The sequence below is a fragment of the Ctenopharyngodon idella genome, chromosome 22 (genome assembly GCF_019924925.1).
Source record: "Ctenopharyngodon idella isolate HZGC_01 chromosome 22, HZGC01, whole genome shotgun sequence".
In the NCBI taxonomy this organism is placed as follows: domain Eukaryota; kingdom Metazoa; phylum Chordata; class Actinopteri; order Cypriniformes; family Xenocyprididae; genus Ctenopharyngodon; species Ctenopharyngodon idella.
The window spans coordinates 9,546,218-9,572,942 of record NC_067241.1 but is presented as its reverse complement, the minus strand read 5'-3'; the positions used below and the strand labels follow the sequence as shown (position 1 = coordinate 9,572,942).

Genomic DNA, 26,725 nt, shown 5'->3' with positions numbered 1-26,725 from the left:
CTGAACTTGTGTCATTGTCGTCCACAGGCGTGGTTCAAATGCGGAAGGTTTCACTCTGTCAGTTCCCTAAACTAATAAACTCGTATGGGAATCTACTAGAGCAGGTGTCTCGCGGGGACAGTTTTATCTCATGGGGGATTGTTTGAGAAAAACTTGCCCATGTCTTAAGACATTGTGGGACAAAATATTCGGACCCTCAAAGGGCGATGGAGAAAACAGCGTGAAATCTGACTGCACGGGTGAAGAACCCGGTAATACAAGTCGTTACGATCCGCAGCCGCAGCCACCGCCACCATCACCTCGACCTCCGAAGCCAGAGGAGAATGGTGCTGATATTTATACTGCTCTATGGGACTTTGAGGCACGCGACGAAAAGGAGTTGTCGTTCAAAGCTGGTGATATGTTCGAGATTACCAACCGTTCCGGTGACTGGTGGAGTGCGAAGAAACTCGACTCATTCGGCCGCGGGGAAACCGGTTTTGTTCCGTTCAATTATGTGGCGCGAGCGGAATCTATACAGTCTCAACCGTGAGTGTCCAAGCAAGTAGTTTGCTAATACTATCTTTATCTTAGTGTCAAAAGGAGGGATATTCACTTAAGCTACAACAGTTCAGTCTCTAACTTCTAGCAATCTTAATTTATATTTCAGTGCCACTATTGTATGAAATATGAGCATTTCAAGAATATTTATTGTAAATGTTTATGTTGGCCATCATAATAATCTATCTTTACATAATCATAAATAGGTTCTCCAAGACGATTTAGATATTTTAATCGACTTGGATTTCAATCAAATAATAATCTGGGGCGCAATTAAAAGTCTAATCGCAGTATCTCAACTTTGATATCTGACTTTTGTACTAGGTGCCACCACCACGTACAGACGATTTAAAGGGATAGTTCACCCGAAAATAAAAATTCTAACATTTACCCGTACAACTTTTTTTTTTTTTTTTATCCGTACCATTCCCGAATGCATACTTAATCTGTCATTTTTTTAAAAGAATGCAACAGTACAATAAAAATATCATAACATTGCTTAATACACACTAAGTCTTCTGAAGCTTTGGGTGAAGTAAGGACAAAAATGTAAGTTGTTATTCACGGATAATGTTTCCCTCCAGTGAGCTGATAACAGCTGTGAAGGATTAAAGGGTTAGTTCATCCAAAAATGAAATTTCTGTCATTAATTACTCACCCTCATATCGTTCCAAACCCGTAAGATCTTCGTTCATCTTCAGAACACAAATTAAGATATTTTTGATGAAATCTGAGAGCTTTCTGACCTCCCTGTAGACAGCAACATGATAACCAATTTCAAGGCCCAGAAAGGTAGTAAAGACATCGTTAAAATAGTCCATGTGACTACAGGGGTTCAGTACAGTGTCAGTCTCCTACACTTTTCACGTTGTAAACACAGTGCAGCACTTGCGGGTTTCTACGTCAGAACGCTGGCTCATTATTGGCTGGCTCCTGCATCAGCATCACTCGCATTCGTCGTGCTGCTCATGTGAACAGCGTCGGCCAATACTGAGCCGGCGTTCTGACATAGAACCCGGATGCACTGTGTCAACTGTGTAGAAGACTAGCAGGGAAGAGAAGAAATTGTTGAATGAAGTTGTTATTTTTGTTTTGTTTTTGTGCACAAAAAGTATTCTCGTCGCTTCGTAACATTACGGTTGAACCACTGCAGTCACGTCGACTGTTTTAACAATGTCTTTAGTACCTTTCTGGGAGGTCAGAAAGCTTTCAGCTTTCATAAAAAATATCTTAATTTGTGTTCCGAAGATGAATGAAGGTCTTACTGATTTGGAACGACATGAGGGTGAGTAATTAATGACAGAAATTTCATTTTTGGGTGAACTAACCCTAAGACCCAATAACAACTATAACGATAATTATATTAGCATCACACCAATAGATGATATTGTTCTGTTTATTTTAAGCGTGCACTGCAGTAGTGTCGTCTGACACTTTAAATGCTCAAGCTCTTTAAAATAGGATGGATTCTGATTGGTTGTTATTGTTTATATCATTCATCAGCTGGAAATATGCTCTGAAAGTGATTTCAATGATATTGATTCTCTGTGTCATTATTTTTGTAGCTGTGATGTGGACTTCCTTATTCTCAAAGAAATACAATGTTTATTAAAACTGTATAGCTGTATAGCTATGAACTGAAACACAGCTGATTGGAAGAAACTGATTCGTAAATGAATCTTTCAGACTATTTTGTGAATCAGTTTGTTGAACAGATCTGATTCAAAGGAATGTGAATTGAATAGTGGAGGATCACCTATTATTGATACATTATTAAACACCCGTGCTATCAGCTGTACCCTATACTGTACAACCCGTATGTTTTTCTGTATCTTTAGGTGGTTTTTTGGAAAGATGAGTCGTTTTGAAGCAATGAGTCTCCTCATGTTACCAGGAAATGATAATGGATCCTTCCTTGTGCGAATTAGTGAGAGTGACAGCATGGGCTTCGTGATCTCAGGTGTGTGTGTGTTGTTTTCTGACAGACATTAGTGAGTTTGTCACAGTATATATCCTTAAAACTGCAATTGGAGACTGAAGTTCTGAATCTTCTATCTTAGTGAAGACACAGAACAAAGCAAAACACTTCAAGATCTACCAGACTAGTGGTCAGGTCTATGTGGATCCGTCTCCTACATTCGCCAGTGTATTAGAGGTGGTTGAATATTATCAAACTCACCCATTATCCACTTCAGACAAACTGAAGCGACCCTGTATTCGGGTAAGACTCTCTTTCTCTGTCCATTTTTCCTCACTCTCCTCTTATGCTTGTTTTTCTTCTTATGCTTGTCTCCCTTATTCACATACTCTCTTTCAGTTTTGTCATATGAGGAAGTGATTGAAAGAGGTTCTTCATTTTTATAAGAACATCAGCTTCTGTCTATTTTCATTAGATATAATAAATATTTCCCAACATCAAGAAACTAATTTTTCAGTCTTCCACCAAACACATCCTGATGTCTGATTGTAAAGCATCTAACCCAGTAAATATGGGTGTATACATAGCTGTGATAAAAAGCAATTCATTTCTATACTTCCTGTCCTGATACCACTGACTCATCTTCCTGTAGAATAAGCCTCAGCTGCAGGGTCTGTCACCCTCCACAGACGATGAGTGGGAACTGCCTAAAGAAGAATTTACCCTTGGAACGAAGCTGGGTGGTGGCCACTTTGCTGACGTTTACAGTGGCACGTGGAGAAATCAGACTAAAGTGGCCATCAAAATCCTCAAGAAAACTGGTGAGCTCATAGCTAGAGCTGCCACAGAGCAGAGCTGTAAAAAAAGAATGTAAATGTTGCACAGCAAAATAATATATAAGGGCCGTGACACACCATGCCAACGGTCAGGCCATCGACCAACATCGGGCTAGTTTTTGCAGTGTGTTCCACACATCATCTCTATTTGGGCTCACATCAGCAGGAGTTCAGTATGATGGATGAGAGAGATCACTCCGATTGGCTGTTCAGTTTAATGAGCGAGTCAGTGCACAAGAAAAAGTAAGCAAAGAATGGTCCAGACAGAAGGCTGTTCTATTTTTACGTTATCTTACCCGAGCATTCCAATACAAGAATATTTTACAACATGAGCCGCCTGGAATGAAGAAAGTGATCAGCGTGATTGATATTCAAAATGGTTTTGTAATGATACCTGCTGATATAGACAGATATTTACTTACACGCAGGCGCAGAATACACATGCTAGTTGGCAGCCAGCTGTAGTTCTTTTGGTGTGTTCAAGTGCAGCTTTTTGGCCCAGACGCAATCGATGCGAGGCGACAACATGGTCGGCTTTCGTCGCCGCTAGTTCTTTGACATCTGCTTGGTGTGTCACAGACTTAAGGGATCAGTTCACTTCAGAATTAAAATTTCCTGATAATTTACTCACTCCCATGTCATCCAAGATGTTCATGTCTTTCTTCAGTCAAAAAGAAATTAAGGTTTTTGAGGAAAACATTCCAGGATTTTTCTCCATATAGTGGACTTCAATAGTTACCAGCAGGTTGAAGGTCCAAAATTCAGTTTAACTGCAGCTTCAAATGGCACTGAAGTCCACTATATGGAGAAAAATCCTGGAATGTTTTCGTCAAAAACCTTATTTTCTTTTCGACTGAAGAAAGAAAGTCAAACATCTTGGATGACATGGGGGTGACTAAATTATCAGGAAATTTTAGTTCTGAAGTGAACTGATCCTTTAAGCCATAGACCGAGTTTCAACTTTGCATTTGAGCTTTTTCTTTTTATCCGAAAGAAATTCTGGTTGTTTTTGAATGTGAAATGAATTAGATTTTGTTACCTGTTGTTAAATCTGTATACTGCAGTGGTGATAAAGTCTAAAGATTTAAATGAAGAAATTTACACAATCTCTGCACATAATTCATTCTAAAGAGTAGTGTTTACCCACCACGCAAAGCACGCAATTGCGTGGGGCCCCGTGGGCCTCGGGGGATCCCTCTATAGGGAGAAATCGTGGTGTAGTCTACGTGATATGCGGTTATATGCCTTATACCCACTAGGAAAGGTCAAGGATTTCCGTATATCCACTTAAAAAAGCGAGAGCATACGGATTTGGCTATGGAGTTAATATTGTGCAAAACTAAACAAACAAATCCAGCATTTTGCAAACAAATACGATCTGCTTTTCAAAGGAAAACTCGACGCTCAAACAAACAGAAAGTGATATGCAAAAACAAAGGTCAGTTTGAGGAAAAACGCAGACAAATATATGTATTGTGTTTTACAAATAGAAATAAATGAGCCTACATCATATTTCACAAATAAATACAAACCATCCTACAAATGGCATGTAACCTTTGAACAAATACCAAATCTAGTGCATACAAACGCACACCTATCTGTTACGATTGTAAGACACTTGCCTTTTTATGAGATCTCTCGGCTTGATTTTCTCACAAATGTGTGCAGGCAGATTTTCTCACAAATGCAGTTGAGCAACTTCCTCTTCCAAAACAGCAGATGGGGCTTTGCTATGGGTCAATTTACGCTAGTCTCCCGAGAGAAGCCCCGAAACATGCGTTTATAATAATAATAATAATAACAATAATAATAAATGTTATTTTATAGCGCCTTTAAAAGTTGCATCTTAAATCGCTTTACAAGAACATACAAATAAAATACAATGGAATAGGGGAAATAAAAGATAGAAACATACATCAAAACACATTTAAAGACATACATAGTTATATATAAAACAAAATAATCACGTATAGAAAATAAGTTTACAAGGAGTTTACAGCTGACGAAAATGAGCGGTGAACAGGTGAGTTGGGCGTTTCTCAATACCAAGTACGCAAACAAAGTTTGGTAATTCTACATAATCTGCAAAATGCATCAGCAGTGATAACATCAATGATAACATCACTCGGCTCACTCTGGCTACTCCGGTTATCTCTGTATGTATAACCGCCAGCAACATGTTATACAAAACATATTATAAAACACCAATCTGCCTCTTTTCATTTTCATTTAAACATATTAATAATAGCCACACAAATCTGGTTCAGGCAACGCTTACATTGATTATCTTCACTGCATGTACAGACAGTACCGGTCAAAAGTTTGTAAACATTAAGTTTTTTTTAATGTTTTGAAAGTAGTCTCTTATTCTCACCAAGGCTGTATTTATTTGATCAAAAATAAAGTAAAAACAGTAATACTGTGAAATATTACTACAATTTAAATTAACTGGATTCTGTTGTATATTTCAAAATGTAAGTTATTCCTGTGATTAAAGCTGAATTTTCAGCTTAAATAACTGATATTGACTCAAATTGCAAGCTTGTGAATCGAAATGCATAACTATGATGACAGACTGGCAGGAAATGGTGCAAAACAAAGTCTAAACAGGGTGATATTGTGACATACTAATAAGCCTCATCTTTCCATTGTTATAAAGGGGTGGTATAATGCCACTTTTACAAGATGTAAAATAAGTCTCTGATGTCCCCAGAGTGTGTATGTGAAGTTTCAGCTCAAAATACCCTACAGATAATTTTTTTATAGCATGTTAAATTTGTCGCTTTTTGAGGGTGAGCCGTTTTTGTGTGTGTCCCTTTAAACGCAAATGAGCTGCAGCTCTCAAAAGGGGGCGGAGTTTCAGAGCTCTTGTTAGCACTTAACAGCGCCTCACATTACCTCAAGCACAAAATGAAAATATCAGAAACTTTTCAACCTTTAATGTTCAAATCAGAGTCGGACAATGATGGAGACACTCAAGAAGACAACATTTTGAATGAAACAGGACGCTTCTGAACAGTTAGTTGATGAATTTATGTAGCTAATGTGGAGTTAACTATCATAAAAAAATGATTAGCTTATTCTGTCATGATAATCTATGAATCGCTCATGTGGGAACTGTTGTAAGATGCCTACAGAGCCAGAGAATATATGCTGCATGAAGATAGAACAGGTATAATTTAGTGTAATTATGGTGGTTATAACTTGTCATTTTGTCATCTTGCTTTTATGACATGCTGTTGCATTTGTGTTACATTCTGTAATGCAGTAACATGGCCTCACCCCCTTTGTTGCGTGTTCTCAGGGGTGGGGATTATGTAAATTCTTGGGTTAGTGATGTCAACAACCCAGGAAGAAGCTCGTTGTAGTCCCTTCCAGCTGTTTGTTGTAGTCCTTAAACAGAGAATTCTTTAAAAGACAATATCTCCGTTTGTATTGAACTTTCAGCGCTGTAACTTTGCAGATACTGTTTATGCTCAAGCAGCAACATTACACACTAACTAAAGTTAAAAAAGTGAAATTGCAATGAACCACCCCTTTAATAACTTTGCAACTTGCACTCTTAAATGTGCATTGAAAATTGCCAGTTGATAAAACCTATGATCCAGGGACCATATTCATACAACATCTAAGGCTAAATGTAGATCTTAACTGGCTGAGTTAGATGGTGATTGACACTATACAGTAGAAAATCAGTCCAGTCTCTCCAGCTGTAAATGTCATTGGCTGTTAAAGTCTTGTGTTGCTTATAATAAATTGGCATGTTGATAACACACACATAAGCAGTCTTTCAAAATGCTCTCAATTACATGTAGCCTAGATCAGATGCATACTATGCATTAGTGAGCGTGGTGGTGCTTATGGGGTGTCGCTCTGGGACGGGTGAGTATGAGGCAGGGAGGGAAAATCACAGTATACTCACTACAAAAAGTAGACTACAGACCCCTCAAAAAAGAAAATTCAACACCAGGGTTTGAACCACCTTTTCTCAAGAAAAAACACTTCAAAGTAAGATACACAATACTCCAGACAGAACCCCTGGATCTGCTGGGAATTCTTGCTTTTGCTAGTTACAGTGTTCCGGAATTTCCTTCAGGGAAAGAAATGAAGCATGACATGGATAGGCAATTTTTGGATGTAAATGAGTAATGTGACATTGGGCAAAAATCAGCTGCATAATTCAAACAAAATAAATCCATCCTTATGAAGGCAACCACCTGCTTTGCAGCCTTAGGGTATGAATACCTTACAATTTTAACAACCAGCGGTTTCTGATTGTACATTGCACACATTACTGTTGAGGTAAATGTGAGCTGAGGCTGAACACAATGTAAGTCATGCACAACGGCAGTGATCCTCAACATTACACTAGTAAATCTGCAACTGAATACCTCAAGCAGAAAAAGGAATAATGTGGAATATGTGGAATAAATGCCGTACTACAGATACATTTAAGCATACACTTTTGTTTTGTTCTTCAATAATAAAAAATCTAAACTTTAAAACAAGATCAATTTACTTTATAATGACTTCTTTCTTACATCATTTGTAATTTTTTCTTGTTTAAAGCATAAATCTAACAAAATTCAATGACTGTTTAAAACAATGCTAATTAAGATAAAAAAATAAATAAAATATTTTTATCTAATAAATACAAAATATATTTTTATAAATAAAAGATAAAATACATATATTTTTACTAAAGAAATACAATAATAAATAATATTTTTTATCTTTTAATATTCTTTTTTTTTTTTTTTTTTTTTTTTTACCACAGATGCTGTGGTGCAGAGGGAATTTCATTTGGAGGTGCAGATCATGAAGCGTCTGCGTCACAGGCACCTGATTGCACTCTTTGCCATCTGCACTTCTTCCACCCCATTTTACATCATCACAGAACTAGTAGAGAAGGGCGACCTGCTTAATTTCCTCAGAAGTCAGTCACTGTCCACTATTGATATCTTACATTTAAGTGAATGTGTTACTTTAATATTAAAGTCTTTTCTTGTGGGTGTGATTATGCTGTCTCAAGTTCTCAATTTTATATTCAGTGGGAGAGGGTAAGGCTTTGGAAATGGAGTCTCTGATTGACATGGCAGCTCAAGTAGCAGATGGGATGGCATATTTAGAGGCAAATCACAGTATTCATAGAGACCTTGCTGCAAGAAATGTTCTAGTCGGAGAGGGCTATGTCTGCAAAATTGCTGATTTTGGCCTAGCTCGAGTCATTAAGGTGAGCAAACAAGATATGCTGATTTTTTTTTTTAAATGACTTCACAATTTGCATCTTAGGTGATGTATAATGTAATAGATTATGTTACTAATTACAATTTTTGTCATGTAATTTGAAATGAATAACGGCAACTTCAAGCACTGAATTTGTTTATAGGGACATTTTCTTCCTGCTTTGTGGAAATAGGCTATCGGGAACAGTGGGTCTTATTCACTGAGCATGTGTACGCACAAATTTGTGTGTGAAATGTACGTAGGAATGATTTTAAGAACAAATCACGATTCACCAAAAATTTTGTTTTAAAAATAATTCTAAATTTACAACAAAATATAGGAATAGCTGAAAGCACTCGTACACACAAAAAAAGCTCTTACTCTGTACGGCTTTGTGTTAGGAAGTTATATAAATATGAAATATCATCCTAACAAGAATATAATTACATTACAGTATGTTACATTAATTGTGTTATATAATCCATATATAAAACTATATAATAAAATTATTAAATAAAACTCAAAAAAACAGAATGAGAAAATAATCCATGTTACAAAAATAACAGAAATTACAAAATGTGACATTAAAAAGTGTGCAAGTCACTTGTTTTTCTAAACAAACACTGTCCAACAGCGACACCCGCAGGTGAAGTTAGAGCGGGAGTCTGCGTCTCTCGTGCCTGCTCTCCCCTCATAGAAAACCAATAGACCCCCTAAAGCGTGCTGTGGGTAATTGAGAATGAATGGAGGAAAGTCACGTGAGAGGAGGCAATGCCTCCATCGCGCTATGAATGGATGAAATTGGTGGATATGGTTATGATTGGATATGATTGGTTTGTGCGATAAATCCCGCCTCTTGTTTATGTGCGTATTCTGTGCATCAGTCTGAATGGATAAAATGATGCCGTCAATGGGAAGACTAATTGAAAAGTAACAGCTCAGCCATATATAGATATCACTGCTTTATGTCATGTTAAAATAAAATTTGAAAAGACCTGAAAACATGATGACTGCGGGGGTTTTAGTGCAATCAGCTTGGTGAAATTAAAGGTGGGATCAGTAGATTTTGAAAAACGCTGTTGGACATTGTTGATATTTGAAATCAACCCAAACAAACTCTTCATTGCTCCGCCTCCAAACTCACTCTCCAATCCTAACCACTCTGCTTCGAGTTGGTCTCGAATCCTGGCTCGATCGCTGCTGGACTGCTGCACTAACAATGACGCTAAACACTGCAGCGGCCTCTAGCGGTCGTCAATGCGCAGTGGTTTACCTGCACAACTCTAATTGTCTGGCCACTGTTACACACGCAATGCGAGTGGATGTCTGTTTATCACAGCTGATGTGCAACAGAATGCTTCACGTTTTATGCAAATGACTAACCTTGTGCACTCGGCCGCTCATTTAGAATACTCCAAATTCACTAAAATAAGAACGAGGTTAAGAACAAATTCATGTGCGTACGTATATGTTGTAAATTAGGTGGAGATTTTTGGTGAGAAGTTCTCCTGTGCGTACAAATACGAAAAAATCCACGCAATTATTAGTGAATGCGACCCAGTGTTTTTTTAACATGGTCCAGTGAAATGCATTCATATCTCTTAGCTATATATTATGAATCATATATGAACCATTATCATCAAATGTACCAATCCTGAGAGTGATTTTACTTAATTTTTAAGTGCTCTTCAGCTCACAAATTTGTTCAATGAAGTTGTCATTTACCATGTCTAGGAGCCTGTTTATATATCTGATGACAAGAAAATACCATATAAATGGACCGCACCTGAGGCTATCAGTCATGGCCGTTTCTCAAGTAAATCTGATGTCTGGTCATTTGGGATTCTCCTTTATGAGATTGTCACGCATGGAGGCATGCCTTACCCAGGTCAGTTTCAACGTGCTAATTGTTGTATCATGTTTTTTTTTGTTTTGTTTTTTCAGTTTGAAACTGAATATTTATCATTTATATTTATAAATATAAATCATACATTTTTTTTGTTTATGTTTTGTTATTATAAATTATAATATAGATTTTGAGCTGTTTGGCTTTTCACAGTGTTTTGTCAGACTAGTGAAATAAAACACAAATAGACTTTAAAGTGTTTGTTTTATTGTACTTAATCTATGCATCTGTAAATTTCATTTTTTTTTTTTTTTTCAGTTTTCACTTTAGTAGCACCAGAATTTACACGTTTATCCCTTTTTACATTTGTGATTGTTCATGTATCTTTTTCCTGGTTTTATACAATATTTTATTCCTAAAACCTTTTTTTTGTTTCTATTTATTGATAGTATTTTCTGATTTATGCAGTGATAAAATGAGATATCTAAAATCCCTTCTGTAAAAACCTAAAGGAGTAAACAAGAATTCAGATTTCTGTTCTGGAAGAGTATGCAAATGTGTGCATATTTAATTAGATAATGCCTCATTTGCATATTCAAACATACTATTTCAGAAAACTTGTAAGTAAGCAATAAGGTACGAGAGGCTGTGCTGTATCGTTGTATAAGTCACGGCTGAAGGGCTTTGTTAGGCACGTTGCGAAGCAGATTAAATATGCACACATTTGCATAATCTTCCAGAACAGAAATCTGAATTCTTGGATATTGGAGAATTCGTGGAGATTTCTGACTTTTATAAAACGGTTACCACACAATACAAATATTAAAGCCAAAAATATGTATCAGTGCAACTTTCATGAAGTAAACTTTCAATAAAAAACTTCCTTCCTCCGGAAAAAATAGTCCCTGACCGTGAACAGCAACAGAAGTTACATTATTACGCCATTAGATGGCAGCAAAGACTATCTTTATGAGTGTGTCAGTCAGTAGTGAAGACTTTTACATTGAAAAGACTGAATTGTTGAGAACACGGAACAAGACGCAACTGACAAATGCATTGACTAGCGCTGTCAGTCACGGGAAAACCCCTTAACTGTTAAAAGGACAAGATAAAACATTGGACATTTAAACAGATTTTTTATTACGAACATAGGACTGACCTGAAGGAAAATGTTAAATCTGAATGCAGGTAATAAACTCGCTCGCTCAATCTCTTTCTCACAATACTCTTCTACATAATACAGTAAGCTTCATTGAACAATATCAATTGAGAACAAACAGTTTACATTGCTAAGAGTGGCTACTAAGGGTGTTCTGTGTTGTGATACACCAAACCGTTGGGTGAAGCGGTCAGAGCCGTGTTTTATCGTGAATAAAACACAGCTATTGACCAATCAGAATCAAGGAAAGAAACTAACCATTTTATAATATATAAAAAAGTTTGTGATGCTTAATGGAATCAGTGAACTGATTTTTCACCCTATTCACCTGGGGTGTCTTGCCTTAAAGTCAAATCAAAAATCAAAATTGACCCTCTTTACTTTGTTAGTACACATTACTAGTCTTGTGGTAAACAATTTATCCATGCAAGTTAATACACAGAAAAAAAATTGTTCGTCACGGTAATCTTTAATTAAAATCTGAAAATTTGCTTCCGCTCTGGAATGGTGTTCCTTCTCTGATGACATCAGTTTGACGGCTTGGGTTGAATATCCTTAACCACTTCCCTCCAACTGTTAGTCTGATATGAGCGAGGGATGGAGAGAGGATGTATGCTAAAATAAACCCCCGCCATCTATTCAATATTCCCTTTCACTTGGAAATACAACACTGAAGTAAAGTCGGTTGCAACTTCCGGTTCATGGGGACTATAAAGACCTTAAAATTTGAAATCTGTATATTCAAGCCATTATCTTCTTTTATAGGTTATCAGCCTGGTGAGGTGTATAGTCTCGTCGCAGAAAGACACTATAGAATGCCTTCACCACCCGGTTGTCCACAGATCATTTACAACATCATGAAATCTTGCTGGAGAGCAGATCCAGGAGACCGTCCCACTTTTGAGGTTCTGAGACATGAACTAGACATCTATCAAGTGAGCCTCTATGAAGATTTGGGCAAAAAGCCTGAGCCGTTAAATTCTTGGATACCAAAACGAGACTGACTGTTAACAATTGCAACAGACAGATGCTACGTAAAATCATCTTTGAATCATCTTTGATGGATTAGATGGACTGTAGTAATTAGTCCACCATATCAGATTTCAGATCATGAGGAAGATGCACACATGAAGCACTTTTTGGGAGCACTAAGGGCAAATAATAATTTATTTGTGTTTAGACTTGGAGCAATAATTATTGACTGAGTTTAATGAGACAGATGCTGTAGTTGTTGTTTTTTTTTGTTTTTTTTTAAATAATAAACCGTGTTGTTCTCAGGTAGAGTAGACTGATTAAAAGATCATGAAGCCATTTTAAATCTGTAATCAGCAATCAGTTCAGGGGAATTAAAATACAAGTTAAAATGACTAATTACATTTCTTAAAATGGTAAAATCTTAATATTGAATGTATGTATGTGCTTGTTTTTAATGTTTTTTCCTCTTCTCAAGCCTTTAATGCAAATGTGAAAAGCAATATAGAGGAATATTCCATACAAGTGGCATTATCATATTAAGTATGAAGCAGATGAACATGAACAAAATGCTGTAAAACAACAAATAAGATATGCTGCCTTAAGCTGATCTGTACACTTTGTAAATATTGTGCTGTATTGTCTGCAATATACTTTATTGTATATTATAATGTATTGCATTGTTAATGTTTACTGCAATTCACTAAAACAAATTCCTTGTAGCAATCTGATAAACTTTAAAAAAAGAAAACACATGCCAAATCACACACAAAAATGTTAAAGCTTCTTTGTATTCCTCATGATGGGTATAATCCTGATGTGTGTCCCAATTGTGGTTAACTGCATTGTGTAAGGAAACTATGATGGGGCAGGATTGCGATCATATATTATGAAATTTTATTGCCATATCTGCAAATTCAAAGGTCTTGGAACTATTAGATAACAATGTTTATTTGTTTTGGCAGATGTAATGCTCTATATTGATGCAGGTGGTAATGGATTGTTCTATAGGGTCATTGTTCAAACTAGCTGCTTCTCACAATAAGTGAACCAATGAATCATGCCTGTACAATATGAAATGCTACCAGCAGATGGCGACACATCATTATTTTAGTGATGAGCTGTAGCTTTCAACCGAGAAGTCTGTATTTTAATTAATGGCATGTCATTATAGTGCAGACATCATAAAGAGTGAAACTGCAAATATATATATAAATATAAAATAAAGGAACAAAAAATAGGAATGATTCATGAACATGTTCAATAATGTACTTGGCCTATCCATAAGCACTGCAACCTGCATGCTTTCACTACAACAACAAACAAACACAATATACCCCTATGGAGGCTCTGACACTGTAAACTGTTATGTGTTTGAACTACTGACAAGAGCTGTTGATGTATGGGATCACGTTCGTCCTTGTCATTATCATCATAGGAGACAGTCATTCCTATTCCTTTTACGAAGCACATTTTCCACATATATTTCTCAATATAATGTTTTCAGTATCAAACTCACTATTTTAAAGAGAATAAAATATTTTATTTCTTTCTTTCTTTTTTTTTTAATCACAGTATCACAATGTGAACATGGGGTGAATTTTTCATTTTTGGTTTTCCATTTTTGGTGCAGTAACATTTAAAATCGCCATGAAATCAAAATGGAAAATTCTTATTTTTTTATGGAATATTGCAGTATTTACTGCAATATAAACGAGAAGCCGTTTAACTTGATATGAAGAAAATTCTGTTTCATGCCGAATTTAAAACAATTTATTAAGAAATATTACAGGCGTTTCTTTGTTTTTCTGTTTTTAAATCATTTTATCAGCTTTATAGGTTTCACTTTCCGCCCTGTTAGTGTTTTGAAATTTCCATTTAACTAAAAAGATCCAGTTCCTTATGACATCATCCTCCAGGAAGTGATTTATTTTGGTGGGAAAACAAAGGCACAGACTTCGGTAAGTAGCCCATTATCGCTGTATTTGATAAACATGTATGGTGTTCTTAAAGTCGTTATTTTTGTTTTGTTTTTGCGCACAAAAATTATTCTCATCATAACATTAAGGTTGGACCACTGCAGTCACGTCGACCTTTAAAAAAAATGTCTTTAGTACCTTTCTGGACCTTTAAAGTTTTGGTTATATTGCTGTCTATGGACGAGTCATATAGCCTACCTCTCGGATTTCATCAAAAATATCTTAATTTGTGTTTCGAAGATGAACAAAGGTCTTACGGGTGTGGAACGACATGAGGGTGAGTAATAAGTGACAGAAATTTCACTTTTGGATGAACTAACCTTTTAAAAAATCAGTTTGATGTTATCAAAATTAACGTTACATTGACTTGCTCATGCTGTCCGGTAGCTTTAGCTTATTTCCACCCTGTTCGGTTCTTTCCAGTTGGGTATATCTTGTTCTTTTTTCTTACTACTGTCTAAATAATTAATTAATAAACAAACAAACAAAACAAATAATAAATAAAGAAGAAATTTTCTACATGAGCATAAATATCGAATTATATAAAAGATTTTGTTGTGCTTAATATAAACACATTCAACTTCAGGTCACTCAGACCTGGACTGTGATGAGGGTTTTATGTTGACATGATCTCTTCCAGGGAAAGCTGCTCTAGTTCTCTGTGGGAATGATTTACGGTCGGCCATGCAGCAGGAAGAGGCTCACGACGCTGCTCATGCTGTCAGAGCGTGATCATGAGAGTCAGTCTGGATCAGTCCACAGCCTCTGACCATCGATCTGCTCCCCTGTCACTCATTTCTCCTGTAAACCAGCTGTTTCACTTCACTGTAAAATCGATACATTTGAGTTATTGTTTGTCTTAAGTTTGAGCTTACTTAAAAAAGCAGTAAACCGTCTAGCTTATAAAACAAACTTACTTTTTTGGCTCAAGTAAAGTCTAGTCTTTCTCTTCGGAAGTGTCATGTGATTGCATTAACTAGCCTATTTAAGTTAGCCTAACTATAGTTGCAATTACGCAATTCCAATAGCTTTTGTGATTAATGTAATTGTTTGCACTTAATTATTTAAACTGAATAAGTTATTATAGCTATATTAAATAGTATTAGGGAAATTATGTCTGAATTCTGGGTCAGGATTGATACATAGAACTGCACTTTTGTAAATATTTACATTCTTGAATTCAACCTGGTCCAAGTACACATGAGGTAACATTAAATCAAAAATGACAACCAGCTACAACACAACAACAACAATTCTGACAAAAGTTCAAACCTAGATTTTTTTTAAATTATTAACTTAAAGTATTAATGGATTTCGAAGTAAAAGAAGCAGGAACAGGTATTTTATTTATTTATTTATTAATGACACAATTATGCATATTTGAGATGTTAGTACAGTTTTGTAGTGCCTGACTGAATTGCTTATTACTTATGTAATATAAGTTTATAATAATAACTGTTTTATATTTTGCATATGCCTGGCACTGTAAAGGCTATTGCTTAAATATATCACTTTTATGTACTGCTATCATTTTTGTGATTAAACAGTTCAACAACCTTTAGTGGTTTTATATTGTGAAAAATGGGTCAGGTGACCTGCATGGCTTCCTAGAGCAGCAGCACCCGCCTGCTGTGTGCCAGCGTGCCCACACTGCTAACCACATGAGTGATATGATAATGATGAGGGTAACACCTCACAACTAACTAGGCAGTTCATATGTCCTTAAGCGGCCAACATTGAGCGGATGGAGGTAATATTAACTGTTGGAAATGTCTGCATTTATGAATATAGCAGCAGGTTTCATGTTGCTCTTTTGCAAAATTATACAGTCAGTTGAGGTCAACCGCAAATAGACATGCACCCACTAACCTTTGTAGCTCTGGCACCAAGCCAAAGTTTTTACAGCGTTGTGGGTGCAATGTGGTAACTGCAGCGGCCATGTACTGTTTCAGTAGCGCTATCATGTGTGGGTGTAATTTTCAGGGTTAAACCTGTCTAACTTAAAGGGATAGTTCACCCAAAAAATTACAATTCTGTCATTAATATACTCACCCTCATTTCGAGAGGGTGAGACATTCATTAGTCTTTGGAAGACATATTAAGATCTTTTTGATGAAATCTGAGAGCTTTGTGTCCCTCCATAGACAGCCTACATGACTGACACTTCGACGCTTCAAAGGTCTTAGGGGTTTGGAATGACTTGAGGGTGAGTAATTATTGACAGAATTTTTGTTTTTGGGTGAACTAACCCTTTGAGGCCTTAATAAAGCAATATGCCCCAAGAAGCTGTGGATTACAGGGAATTTATAACAGCTAAGGGACGATTTCATTACCACACAATACAAATATTAAAGCCAAAAAATATGTATCAATGCAACTCTCATGAAGTAAAATCATTAAAAGGCTTCCTTCCGCTGGAAAAAAAATAGTCCCTGACCGTGAACAGCAACAGAAGTTATTTATTACGGCATTAGATGGCGGCAAAGATTGTCTTTATGAGCGAGTCACTCAGTTGCAAAGACTTTTATATTGAAACTTGTGAACACGGAACAAGACGCAAATGACAAATGCTTTGACCAGCGATGTCAGTGTCAGGCTGTCAGCAGGGCACGGGAAAACCCATGAAATGTTAAAAGAACAAGATCGCAGCGCATGTTATGAACATAGGACTGACCTGAAGGAAAATGCTAAATCTGAATGCAGGTAATACACTCGGTCACTCGATATCTCTCTCACAATACTCTTCTACATAATGCAGTAAAGAGTGGTTTCTAAGACAGACAGAGCAACATACACATTCGGTGGCGCAGCGATACTGCATGTAATGCGGTCAGCTGTATGTTTTCGGGAATTTTACAACGGCTTCGAACGCGGCTCAACCAATCAGAATCAAGAGCCGGAACTATCCGTTTTATAGTAATATTTAAATTAACCTTTCTTATTCCTTTTAAATGTAAAGTGTGAATGAGGAATAAGGAATATAATAAAGAGCCTTTCTGCATTTGTTGGGTGATTTGGAAAAGGAGTTGTAGTTGTACTAGTAGTAACATTAATTTATAATGTGGAAAAAACAATAATTGTATTTATATATTTAACCTTTATTTTTTTCAGGAGTAATAGTAATCGCTAAATAGTTCTATAGAAATAGTACCAAAGGGAAAAAAAAGTATTTTAGTGTTTTAAAGTGATAGTTCTCCTGAAAAATGTAAATCCTTCATCCTTCATTTACTCACACTCATGTTGGTCCAAAACTGAATGACACAAAATAATAATTTTGTTTGGTTACTATGGAGCCCCTAATTAAATGTTTTTGCATTCCCCAAAAAACTTTGCATTTTTGCATGTAAACCTTTTTGTCTCTCACAAAGTTTTGCATTCTTTCACAAAAGTATTGCGTTTCCCTGAGAAAGTTTGTGTTCACTTAATTGTAAAAAGCATTGAAATGTCGTTTTGCCTCACACCTCATATTAATTCACATCACAATTTTAGGGAGCGAACATTTCTCAGTTTTATGAGAAAATGCAAAAGCATTGAATATCAATTTTCTAATTTTTTCCCCATCACTATTGGTTACCAATATTCTTCAAAATATATTCTTCTGTGTTCTGTAGAAGAAACTATTGATACAGATTTGGAACAACATGAAGAGTGTAAATGATGACAGAATTTTCATTTTTGTGTGAACTATCCCTTTAATATTAGTGTATATTTACACATATATATCGTACTTTAACCTCCATGGCAAAAATAAATAAATTAAAAAAAATGTGTATTTGTTCAATGGACATTATTGTTTGATTAACTAATGGGCCACAATCTCTGCATATTTTAGCTTTATGCAAAAAATAAATAAGATTGACTTCAGAGATCTGGAAAATTATCTTAATCTCATCACAAAAGGCTGTGAATATAATAACAAAGCACTAGTTAGATTACCCTCTGCTACGTCCTTAGTGTAAGAACATCTCAAACACAAAACTGCCACATTTTAGTTTTTCTGAAGGGCAACTGAAGTCCTTTTTTATTCATTACTCTGTACCTATTTCTCCTGTTTTCCTCCATTTTATTCTCTGCCCAACATTCACCTTTATACAGAATGACCTTTAAAATACAAGGCAGGATAGTAAACAGAAGAGCATGCTTCACCCCAATGGCTCCTCCTGTTCAAGACTCTTTAGCAGGCATGTCACATGACTTGGGTCTTTCTGAAGTGGTCCTGTTTTTCCTACCACGAGAATATAGGTCAAAGTGGATTGATGGCTTGCTGGGTTTTCTCTAACCTCAAAGACCTACAGTGTGAACTGGACTTTGCACAGAATATAACCATAATTACAACAAAAGGCAAAAAAAAAAAAAAAAAAAAAAAAGACAGACAGTGAGCTTAATAAACAGTGTAATTATTATAGTTATTTATTTTTTACAACAAATACTAAAAGTCCATTCAAAAGCAGTAGCATTCATGTGTAAAAGTAGAAGCTTCTTGTGCAATGAATTTCCACTGGCACTCCCTGAGGACTGAAAGATATTGTTGCAGAGCATAACTGTTCCTTCATCCCAAAGTCTTTCCCAAATGGTCAAGAAAGCACAGGGGTGTTCCTCAGGGTGGGACCTTCAGCTCCTTAGCAAATAGCTTGTCAGTCCTTGAGCCTGGAGCGAAGGAGGGGTTTGATATAAAGGTACAGTCTGTGTCATCTGTGTTTGGACATGCTCAACGATTCCTCAGACTTTCCCTTCTTCACAAGATTAATGTCTTCTGGGACATTTATACTGCCATTGGACTTTAAGGATTTTTACACATGACAGACAGCGTACAAAAAGGCAAGGTTCACTTAAAGATAAGGTCAAGACATAATGCATGAACTTTCGAATTAAACGGCAGATATATAATCAGCAACGTTACTGTTTTTAGATTTGAAGAAACGTTAAACACTTAAAAACATTAAGCCGACTGTATATATAACCACAAGCTATATATATAAGCTGACCTAGATATGTCTAGTATGTTGACATGATACTAACCAAGCAGGTCTCTGAAAAAATTCCATTTGTCCAGGACTTTTTAAATTGTGTTTTTATTTTTCTTTGTAGCTACATTTAGAAACGGGGTTTGTTACTGTTTTGTTTTACTGTGGAGGAAGTTTAGAAGAGAATTATTCACATCTGTGAGGATTAGTTTTCCTCCGTTTCCTTGTTTCTCTTTTTCTTAGGCCAGCTCTCTGTCTCTAATACACACTCGCCCACCACATACATCAATTCACAGAAAAACCTTAGTCTTTTGGTCTTTGTAAAATGGTTGGAGGACTTAGACATAGATTCTGTAGAAGAATGATACCCTTTTCCATTAACTTTTCAGACTGCTGCATCTGAATTCAATTCCAGTCGTCTCTAAACCGTACTAACCTTTTATGATCTTTCAAATGAGATCAAACGATATCAAGTTATCCTTTAATCCCTCACTGTTTCACTCTTTAACATCATCAGAGTGTGCTGATGAAGCGTTGTTCTCACTGGTGTTATGTCACTGTGGATTACACCTCCTTTACACAAAGGCTTTTGTGTTCAAGACCAATTTAATGTTGACTCAGTGAAGGATTAGTGCTCAAAACTAGTCTTGTGCTTAAGAGAGCCTTAACAGGCCTAAGTAAAGAAAAAGAAAGAAAGCCATGCAGGAGACTGCAGATCTGTTGAGAAGCATTGTCTTTCATATTCAGCATCAAAACAAGGCCCACAATATATTAGACAGGATCAAATGATAAACTTTTGGCTGACTATAAAGAGCAAAGTTCATTTCCAAAATTAGCATCGTCCAGCTATGATCTCACACTGTCTTCTCTCAGACTGTTAGTGTGATGGTAGTGACTATTCTTAGAGGTGGAAAAGTATTTTCAACACATACTGAAGATGAAGAGTATGGCATAAAGCTGTCAGCTAAAAACAGAAATTATGCCAAATCACATAACAATGTAGCCATTATTAGCCCTAGTGAATTCATATCAGGCAAACATAAGATAAGATGATAAAGCAATAAGCCCCAAGAAGCCATGGTTTGAATTTATAACAGCTAAGGTGCATTGTTAGAAAAAAAAACCTTTACCTGTTATAAATTCACTGTAAACCACAGCTTCACAAGGCTTATTGCTTTTATAAAATGGTTATTCCATGTATACAAATATTAAAACAAATATATGTATATATCGATGCAACTTTCATGAAGTAAAATCACTAAAAACCTTCCTTCCGCTAGAAAAAATAGTCCCTGACCATAAACAACAACAGAATGTGTCATCTCATGGAGAGCAACTAAAAATAGATGGTGGCAAAGACTGTTTGAGTGAGTCAGTCAGTAGTGAAGAGTTTTTAATTTTGAAAGGACAGATGCTGTTGTAAACACTAGCGCTGTCAGTGTCAGAGCACGGGAAAACCCCTTAACTGTGAAAAAGATATTGCATAGGACTGATCTGAAGGAAAAATGCTATATAGATGCAGGTAATACAAGCTTCAGTGAACAGTATCAGTGCGAACAAACATATGTTTACATTGGTAAGGGTGGTTGCTAAGGGTGTTGTGCAGTGAAGCGGCCATAGTCGCGTTTTATCGTGAATAAAACAGCTATTGACCAATCAGAGTCAAGGACTGGAACTAACCATTTTATAATAATCGTTTCTGCAAGTTACATCGATAGCCCAGTAGGTGGCGACAAGTGACTGTCTATATGAGTGAGTTTGAATCATGCATTTAATAGATTTATTCAAAACAACTGATTCATTCAGGATTGAAACAGGTGGCAAGAGTCATTGAATCATTCACTCAACCGATTTGTTCAAAAACACTGATTTATTTAGAAACGATTATATGTGGACTGATAGTATCTGATATTCAGAACAACATCAATTTTGCTCACATAAAACTAAACATATATTTAGGGATCTTACATGTTTATGTGTACAGCAAACCCTACATAGGACAAGCGGATTCTGTTTACAGTTTGAGCAAAACTGGGACAAAGGTCCTTTCTATGACTTTTGACACACCTGTGATCTACAATCAGCATGTCTGTTTAATTTGGAGTCAACAAGTTTTGTCTAAAGCTTGATAAGAGATTTTAGTTTTCCAAAAAGGACTTTGACCAGTTTTTTTCCCAGAATTTTTTTTTTTTCTATCATGTTTATGTCGCTCTGATGAGAATATTTGTTCCCTGACCATAAAACAAATAAAGCTCATTCAGCACTAACTTTAACTCCTCCTTCTTTGCTATATTTTTCCAGGTTCCAAAGAACACTCCACTTTCCGAGCATTTGGTTCTGTCATATTTGCACATAAAAGCTGACCATGACCACCGTAAATGCCCCCGTGTGTCTGCTCGCTCGGAATGAGTTTTATCGGAGTAAGTGCAGCACTATTTTTAGCTCTCTACTGTTTAACCAGCTACAGGACACGTGTAATTCTGACTGTCTGCAATTTCCTGAATCACTATTTGTTTTTCCTGAATGAACTTGTACCTGAATGTTCAGCACACACTGTTCCTATTTTAGCCTTATCAACCGACATAGTCTTTGACTAATTTGTTGACCAAATAAAAACATTGCTCCTCTTTTTGTGAACTGACAAAAATAGACCTAATTTTATTCCTTAAACGTTACTGAGTACTAAAAAGAAATAATAGAAAACAAACATGTTTAAAATTACTGTACATTTAAAAGAGCTCTAAATGCTGAATAAAGTGCAGATTCAGAAGGGATTACACTGTTGTTGTTTTCTTTCTTTTTTTAATAAAATACATTCCTAAGAGGATTGCCTCAGTGGGGAAGTGGTCCGTCTAACTACTTTCCTTCAGATTCTGCGTCTGTTTCTGTATGTTATTGTTTTTGTTTGCAGGTATCTACCCAACAGACAAAATGAAGGCAGTTAATAGTCTTTCTGATAACTTAATGGAACCAAAGCAAAGACAAGTGACTGTCTGGTTGACCAAATCCAAACTCCAAGGTATGTTATAAGTTCAACAGAGATCTGTTGATCTAACTAGATGTACATTTAGCCCTTCTGACAAGAATGCCCCAACAATGTCTCTTTTTTCCCTATATTTCTGTCTGAATATAGATTTTTCAGGACCTATGAACAATCGCTGGACAATAAATGTGGTTTCAAGGAGCCAGACATCCAGCGAAACCTCTTCCAAACGTCCTGCTGATTGTGTGGTCAAGTAGATGCCTGCACAAAAATAGTGCTGGAAAACTGAAAAGTGTGCTTCTCTACAGACACAATATTTAAAATTAAATATGCTGCTCCGGTGATTAATACCTAGATTTTTTTGCATTGTCTACAGATCTAGAAAACTTGCATGTTAGAAAAGGAAAAATTAGTTTGTTTATATGCTACCATTCAGAAGTTTGTGGTTAATAAGTCCCTTATGCTCACCAAGGCTGCATTTATTTGATAAAAATACAGTAAAAATTGTGAAATAGTATTACAATTTAAAATAACCATTTTTTTGTTTGAATATATTTTAAAATGTAATTTATTCCTGTGATGCAAAGCTGAATTTTCAGCATCATTACTCCAGTCTTCAGTGTCACATGATCCTTCAGAAATCATTCTAATATGCTGATTTGATGCTCAATTAAACATTTCTTATTATTATCAGCGTTAAAAACAGTTAGAAAGATTGATTTGAAATTGAAATCTTTTGTAACATTATAAATGTCTTTACAGTCAATCGATTTTAAGCATACTTGCTGAATAAAAAACCCTTTTTTTTCTTTAAACAAATGTCTTACTGACCCCAAACTTTATACTCTACTGTAATATCCATTTAGTCATGTATTCCATTTACTCTGCTTACTTTACACAAAGCATAGGCATTTTTATTTTATATTATTCTATTTATTTATTTACTTATTTTGCATGCGCATTAGCTGGACCAACCTGCAAATATGACGTGATTTGAGATAAAGAATAATTTATAATATTGTTCTTAGTTTTAGAGATCTTGCTCTTTCATCATTGAAATACATAGGAACTGTATCTATTGCCTAAACAGAAAATAGCCAATATGCAATTGAGTGAACTGATTTGTCTTTAATGGGTATCCATCTATTCTGCACTAAATAAAAAGTAAATTAAATTTATTTTTATTTTCCCAATAAACTACCAATCACAGCACCTGTCACAATCTCTTAGTTGGGACCTGTTGCTGCGAACAAAGGAGAAATGATGCCTGAAAAAGAACAGAGTCAGCATGCCACAAAGAGGCTTTTCCATGTATCTAGCCAACCATCAGAACTTACTGACCTGGAAAATCCATGTACACATGCAAACAAAGCTGTACAACGTCATCTCTACCAAGCAATTTTCCATATTCACTGTTTGGTCTACCACCCACACTGCTTATTTTGAAGTCCACAGGCACTCTGTCCTATTCTTTTTGGCTTACATAAACCATGTTCAAGTATGAAGTAGATGTTTTCTATTCAGAAAGCAATAGTTTAGTAAAATGTCTTTAAAATGCTTTATTTTCTACTCAAAAGCACTTCAAACCTATTTTTAGTTCCTGGACCTGCAGCACACCCTGTTCAAAAGGATACTGAGCTCAATGCATTTTTTTGAATAAAATTTTTTTTCCAAAAACATTGTAGTTAACTTGGCTTTTTTAAAAATTCTTGGATCATTTCTATATGAGGGGAACCGACATTTCGCTCAAGAGCAGTTCTTCATGGTTATGGCATTTTGTCTCCCTCAGTTACTATCAAAGAGTCTGTTTGTCCAAATTTAGCTTCAGCATGCTTGTTACGTAATCTAATCATTCTTTTATATGAAATGAACAAATGCAGGATGCCTTTCCTCCACACTGCACATTTAGAAATCATTTAATACAGCTGTAATACACACAGACACAATTCCCAATAAATGTCATATCAAAATAACTATGTGCAAAGGAAATGGACAATGAATGTGGTGTCCCTCCTCAAGACCTCATTATATTTCTCATCTTTTAGCATTCAATTATTTATGACTGCACTTAATCTGAAATATGTCTTCCAGTAAACTAGTAAATGCATAGCAAAGTATTTTTGAAAGGTCTTTTCCCTTAACTGTAAAAGGGAGATGGTGTACAGTTCATTCATTATTAAAGACAAAAAAAAAAAAAAAAAAAAGAAGTCCAGGAGCAGTAGTGGGCTGTTTAAGACAATTTATTGTGCTGAAAAACACAGGTTAAGACAATAACAAGTAACAAAATCTCCATCAGTGTTACAGATGTGTAAAAATGTACAAAATTCTTTTTGCAAGTTTCAGCTCATCCATTTATTACATGATATATAAAACAATGAATACAAAAAAGAAAGATGAAAAAGTACTAAAACAGCCCATTATATGGATGGGAAATTAAAAGAAAAAAAAGGGAGCCATTTCCGTCCCCTAGCGTTGGTGTCCTGATCTGGTCTCGGATTCAGGAATGAGGAGAACTCCCCGCCTCCGACTTGCCTCCATCGCTACATTCGCTCGCTTGCCTCATCACCATCTCCCGGGCAACACATGTCACCTGCCCATTGGTCACACTCACCACCCCTGACCTGCAGAGAGCCAACCAGATTAAGAATTATATCAATTGATATGACAAACCGATACACTCATTACAAAATCTAAAATTTGCAACAGCATCGGCTTTTAAAATCAGCAAGGCCTTCATGTAACGTGCACCAACTTGGGTGAAATTCAATCCAGTGACTCACTTCTGCTGAGCCTCCTCAGTAAGAGTTCCCATACCAGGCTGGTTCTGCTTCCCAAAGAAGAAACTGGACCACCAATGACCAGAATCCTGTTTGGGCAGACCTAAAGCACAATTAAACAACAGGTCAGAACAAAGCACCATCAGTCTTTCCTAATCTTCTAATGGATTTAGTATACAATGACATAAGCACTAACGCAATCACTGTTAAAGAGTCTCTAAACAAAGACATGCAGTCAGGTGAACATAACGACCCAATCCAAGCCCTGCCAGATGACTAACAGTCCTTTTTCTAAATTCAATGAGGTGACTTCCTCAAAAATTTGATGGAAGTCAGAAGGACACCCATTTCAACAGACTTGTGTTGCATAATGTCTGTAAATTGTCAAAACTGTTGCAATAAATTATCGGTTTAGGCAGGAGGTTGAAGAGAGATTGAAATGAAGCATAACTCACCAGGATGATGTGGAATAACCTCCCCACTGTACTCTGAACTTCCACACGAGCTGCTACTGGATGTAGAGCCAATGCGCCCTGAGAAGAAACAGTCATACAAATTCTCTGTATAACATCAATTATTAATATTGCGTATAACTGTAACAGTAAAGCACTTGCAAAGGCTACTTACTTCTGTAGTAGTCATGAGTGGCAACAAGAGAACCACTAGCTGGGATGGCTGCCATTTTACAGACTTGTGTAAATCGTGACTTAGATGGAAACCTTGTGAGGAGAGCAAAAATGACATTTGGTTAGATAAGACCATTTCTGTGGCACATAATTCAACCAGATAATCATTTTTCATCTTAACCCTGAAAATGGCTTCTAATGAATACAGAGACTCAAAACAAGGCATTTAAAAGGTTGTATCACTCATGTACATGTGGTTTAACCTTGTTTTGGTTAGATATTGTTATTATAAGGGTTACTCATTATGTTTTAGTGTCAAACCACAAGACTAAGTGACACATGAGGGGGTTCTTTAAGAAAAGGCTTCCCACAGCATTTTTCAAAAGGCTACGCGAGGAAGTTACAGTAAGCCCATAGGAATTACAGCAGTTGAAGCTTGGCTATGCATTAACAAAAGAAACATTTTACCCCAAACATGAGAAAACATGCATGGCAGAACATTACGGCAAGACGCATAACATTAACAGTGATAGATTAAATGTACTGTGCTCAGATTCTAACCCAAACAATGACACCCTTTAAAAAATTAGTTGTAAGACCACATCCTCACCTTCTTTTGCCGCTCGTGCTGATGTTATTAGAGCACCCTGCTCGATTCAGTCGGAGGCTTTGGGGAGAAAACGCTAGGCGACGGGGCCCATTTGAAAAGGTTTGGATGGATAAGTCCCTCCACGTCCGGAAATATCTACCGCAATGCTGTCTAACAAAAACAACTCGGTCGTTGATATTTATACATAGACGTGCGAATGGAGGCGGGGCCTCTCTGTCTTCTATATAAACACTTCAGCGTGGAACCGGATCAAACCAGCGAAATCAAGGACGGAAGGGTTGGTGCTTCT

General features: G+C 36.3%; 2 protein-coding genes and 1 long non-coding RNA gene across 3 annotated transcripts; 2 read left to right on the top strand and 1 right to left on the bottom strand.

Annotated features, from left to right (window-relative positions):
- The first annotated feature begins 6 nt into the window (after window positions 1–6).
- Window positions 7–13,741, top strand: ptk6b (PTK6 protein tyrosine kinase 6b). Its single transcript, XM_051878999.1, has 8 exons — window positions 7–528; window positions 2,379–2,500; window positions 2,601–2,761; window positions 3,111–3,279; window positions 8,072–8,230; window positions 8,346–8,527; window positions 10,255–10,408; window positions 12,291–13,741. Exons 1-8 carry the CDS (start codon window positions 131–133, stop codon window positions 12,527–12,529), a joined length of 1,584 nt encoding a protein of 527 aa, XP_051734959.1. The 5' UTR covers window positions 7–130; the 3' UTR covers window positions 12,530–13,741.
- A 2,818-nt stretch (window positions 13,742–16,559) lies between these two features.
- Window positions 16,560–24,630, top strand: LOC127504543 (uncharacterized). Its single transcript, XR_007927400.1, has 4 exons — window positions 16,560–16,682; window positions 21,742–21,860; window positions 22,352–22,459; window positions 22,574–24,630. It is a non-coding gene; the product is annotated as an uncharacterized LOC127504543 (long non-coding RNA).
- Window positions 24,631–24,645: 15 nt separating this feature from the next.
- On the bottom strand, window positions 24,646–26,665 carry ppdpfb (pancreatic progenitor cell differentiation and proliferation factor b). Its single transcript, XM_051879282.1, has 5 exons — window positions 26,437–26,665; window positions 25,828–25,919; window positions 25,656–25,733; window positions 25,204–25,303; window positions 24,646–25,044 (listed from the first exon to the last, which is right to left on the bottom strand). The coding sequence occupies exons 2-5, from the start codon at window positions 25,880–25,882 to the stop codon at window positions 24,921–24,923; spliced, it is 357 nt and encodes a 118-aa protein (XP_051735242.1). The 5' UTR covers window positions 25,883–25,919; window positions 26,437–26,665; the 3' UTR covers window positions 24,646–24,920.
- Window positions 26,666–26,725: the final 60 nt, after the last annotated feature.

Bases quoted from the DNA above. Each gene is read 5' to 3' on its own strand.
- ppdpfb (XM_051879282.1), bottom strand. From the start codon at position 25,882: ATGGCAGCCATCCCAGCTAGTGGTTCTCTTGTTGCCACTCATGACTAC. The intron at 25,304-25,655 runs GTGAGTTATGCT...ATTGTGCTTTAG, and splicing joins GGTTATTCCACATCATCCTG to GTCTGCCCAAACAGGATTCT. The intron at 25,045-25,203 runs GTGAGTCACTGG...GGCTCTCTGCAG, and splicing joins ACTGAGGAGGCTCAGCAGAA to GTCAGGGGTGGTGAGTGTGA.
- ptk6b (XM_051878999.1), top strand. From the start codon at position 131: ATGGGGGATTGTTTGAGAAAAACTTGCCCATGTCTTAAGACATTGTGG. The intron at 3,280-8,071 runs GTGAGCTCATAG...TTTTTACCACAG, and splicing joins CAAAATCCTCAAGAAAACTG to ATGCTGTGGTGCAGAGGGAA. The intron at 10,409-12,290 runs GTCAGTTTCAAC...CTTCTTTTATAG, and splicing joins TGGAGGCATGCCTTACCCAG to GTTATCAGCCTGGTGAGGTG.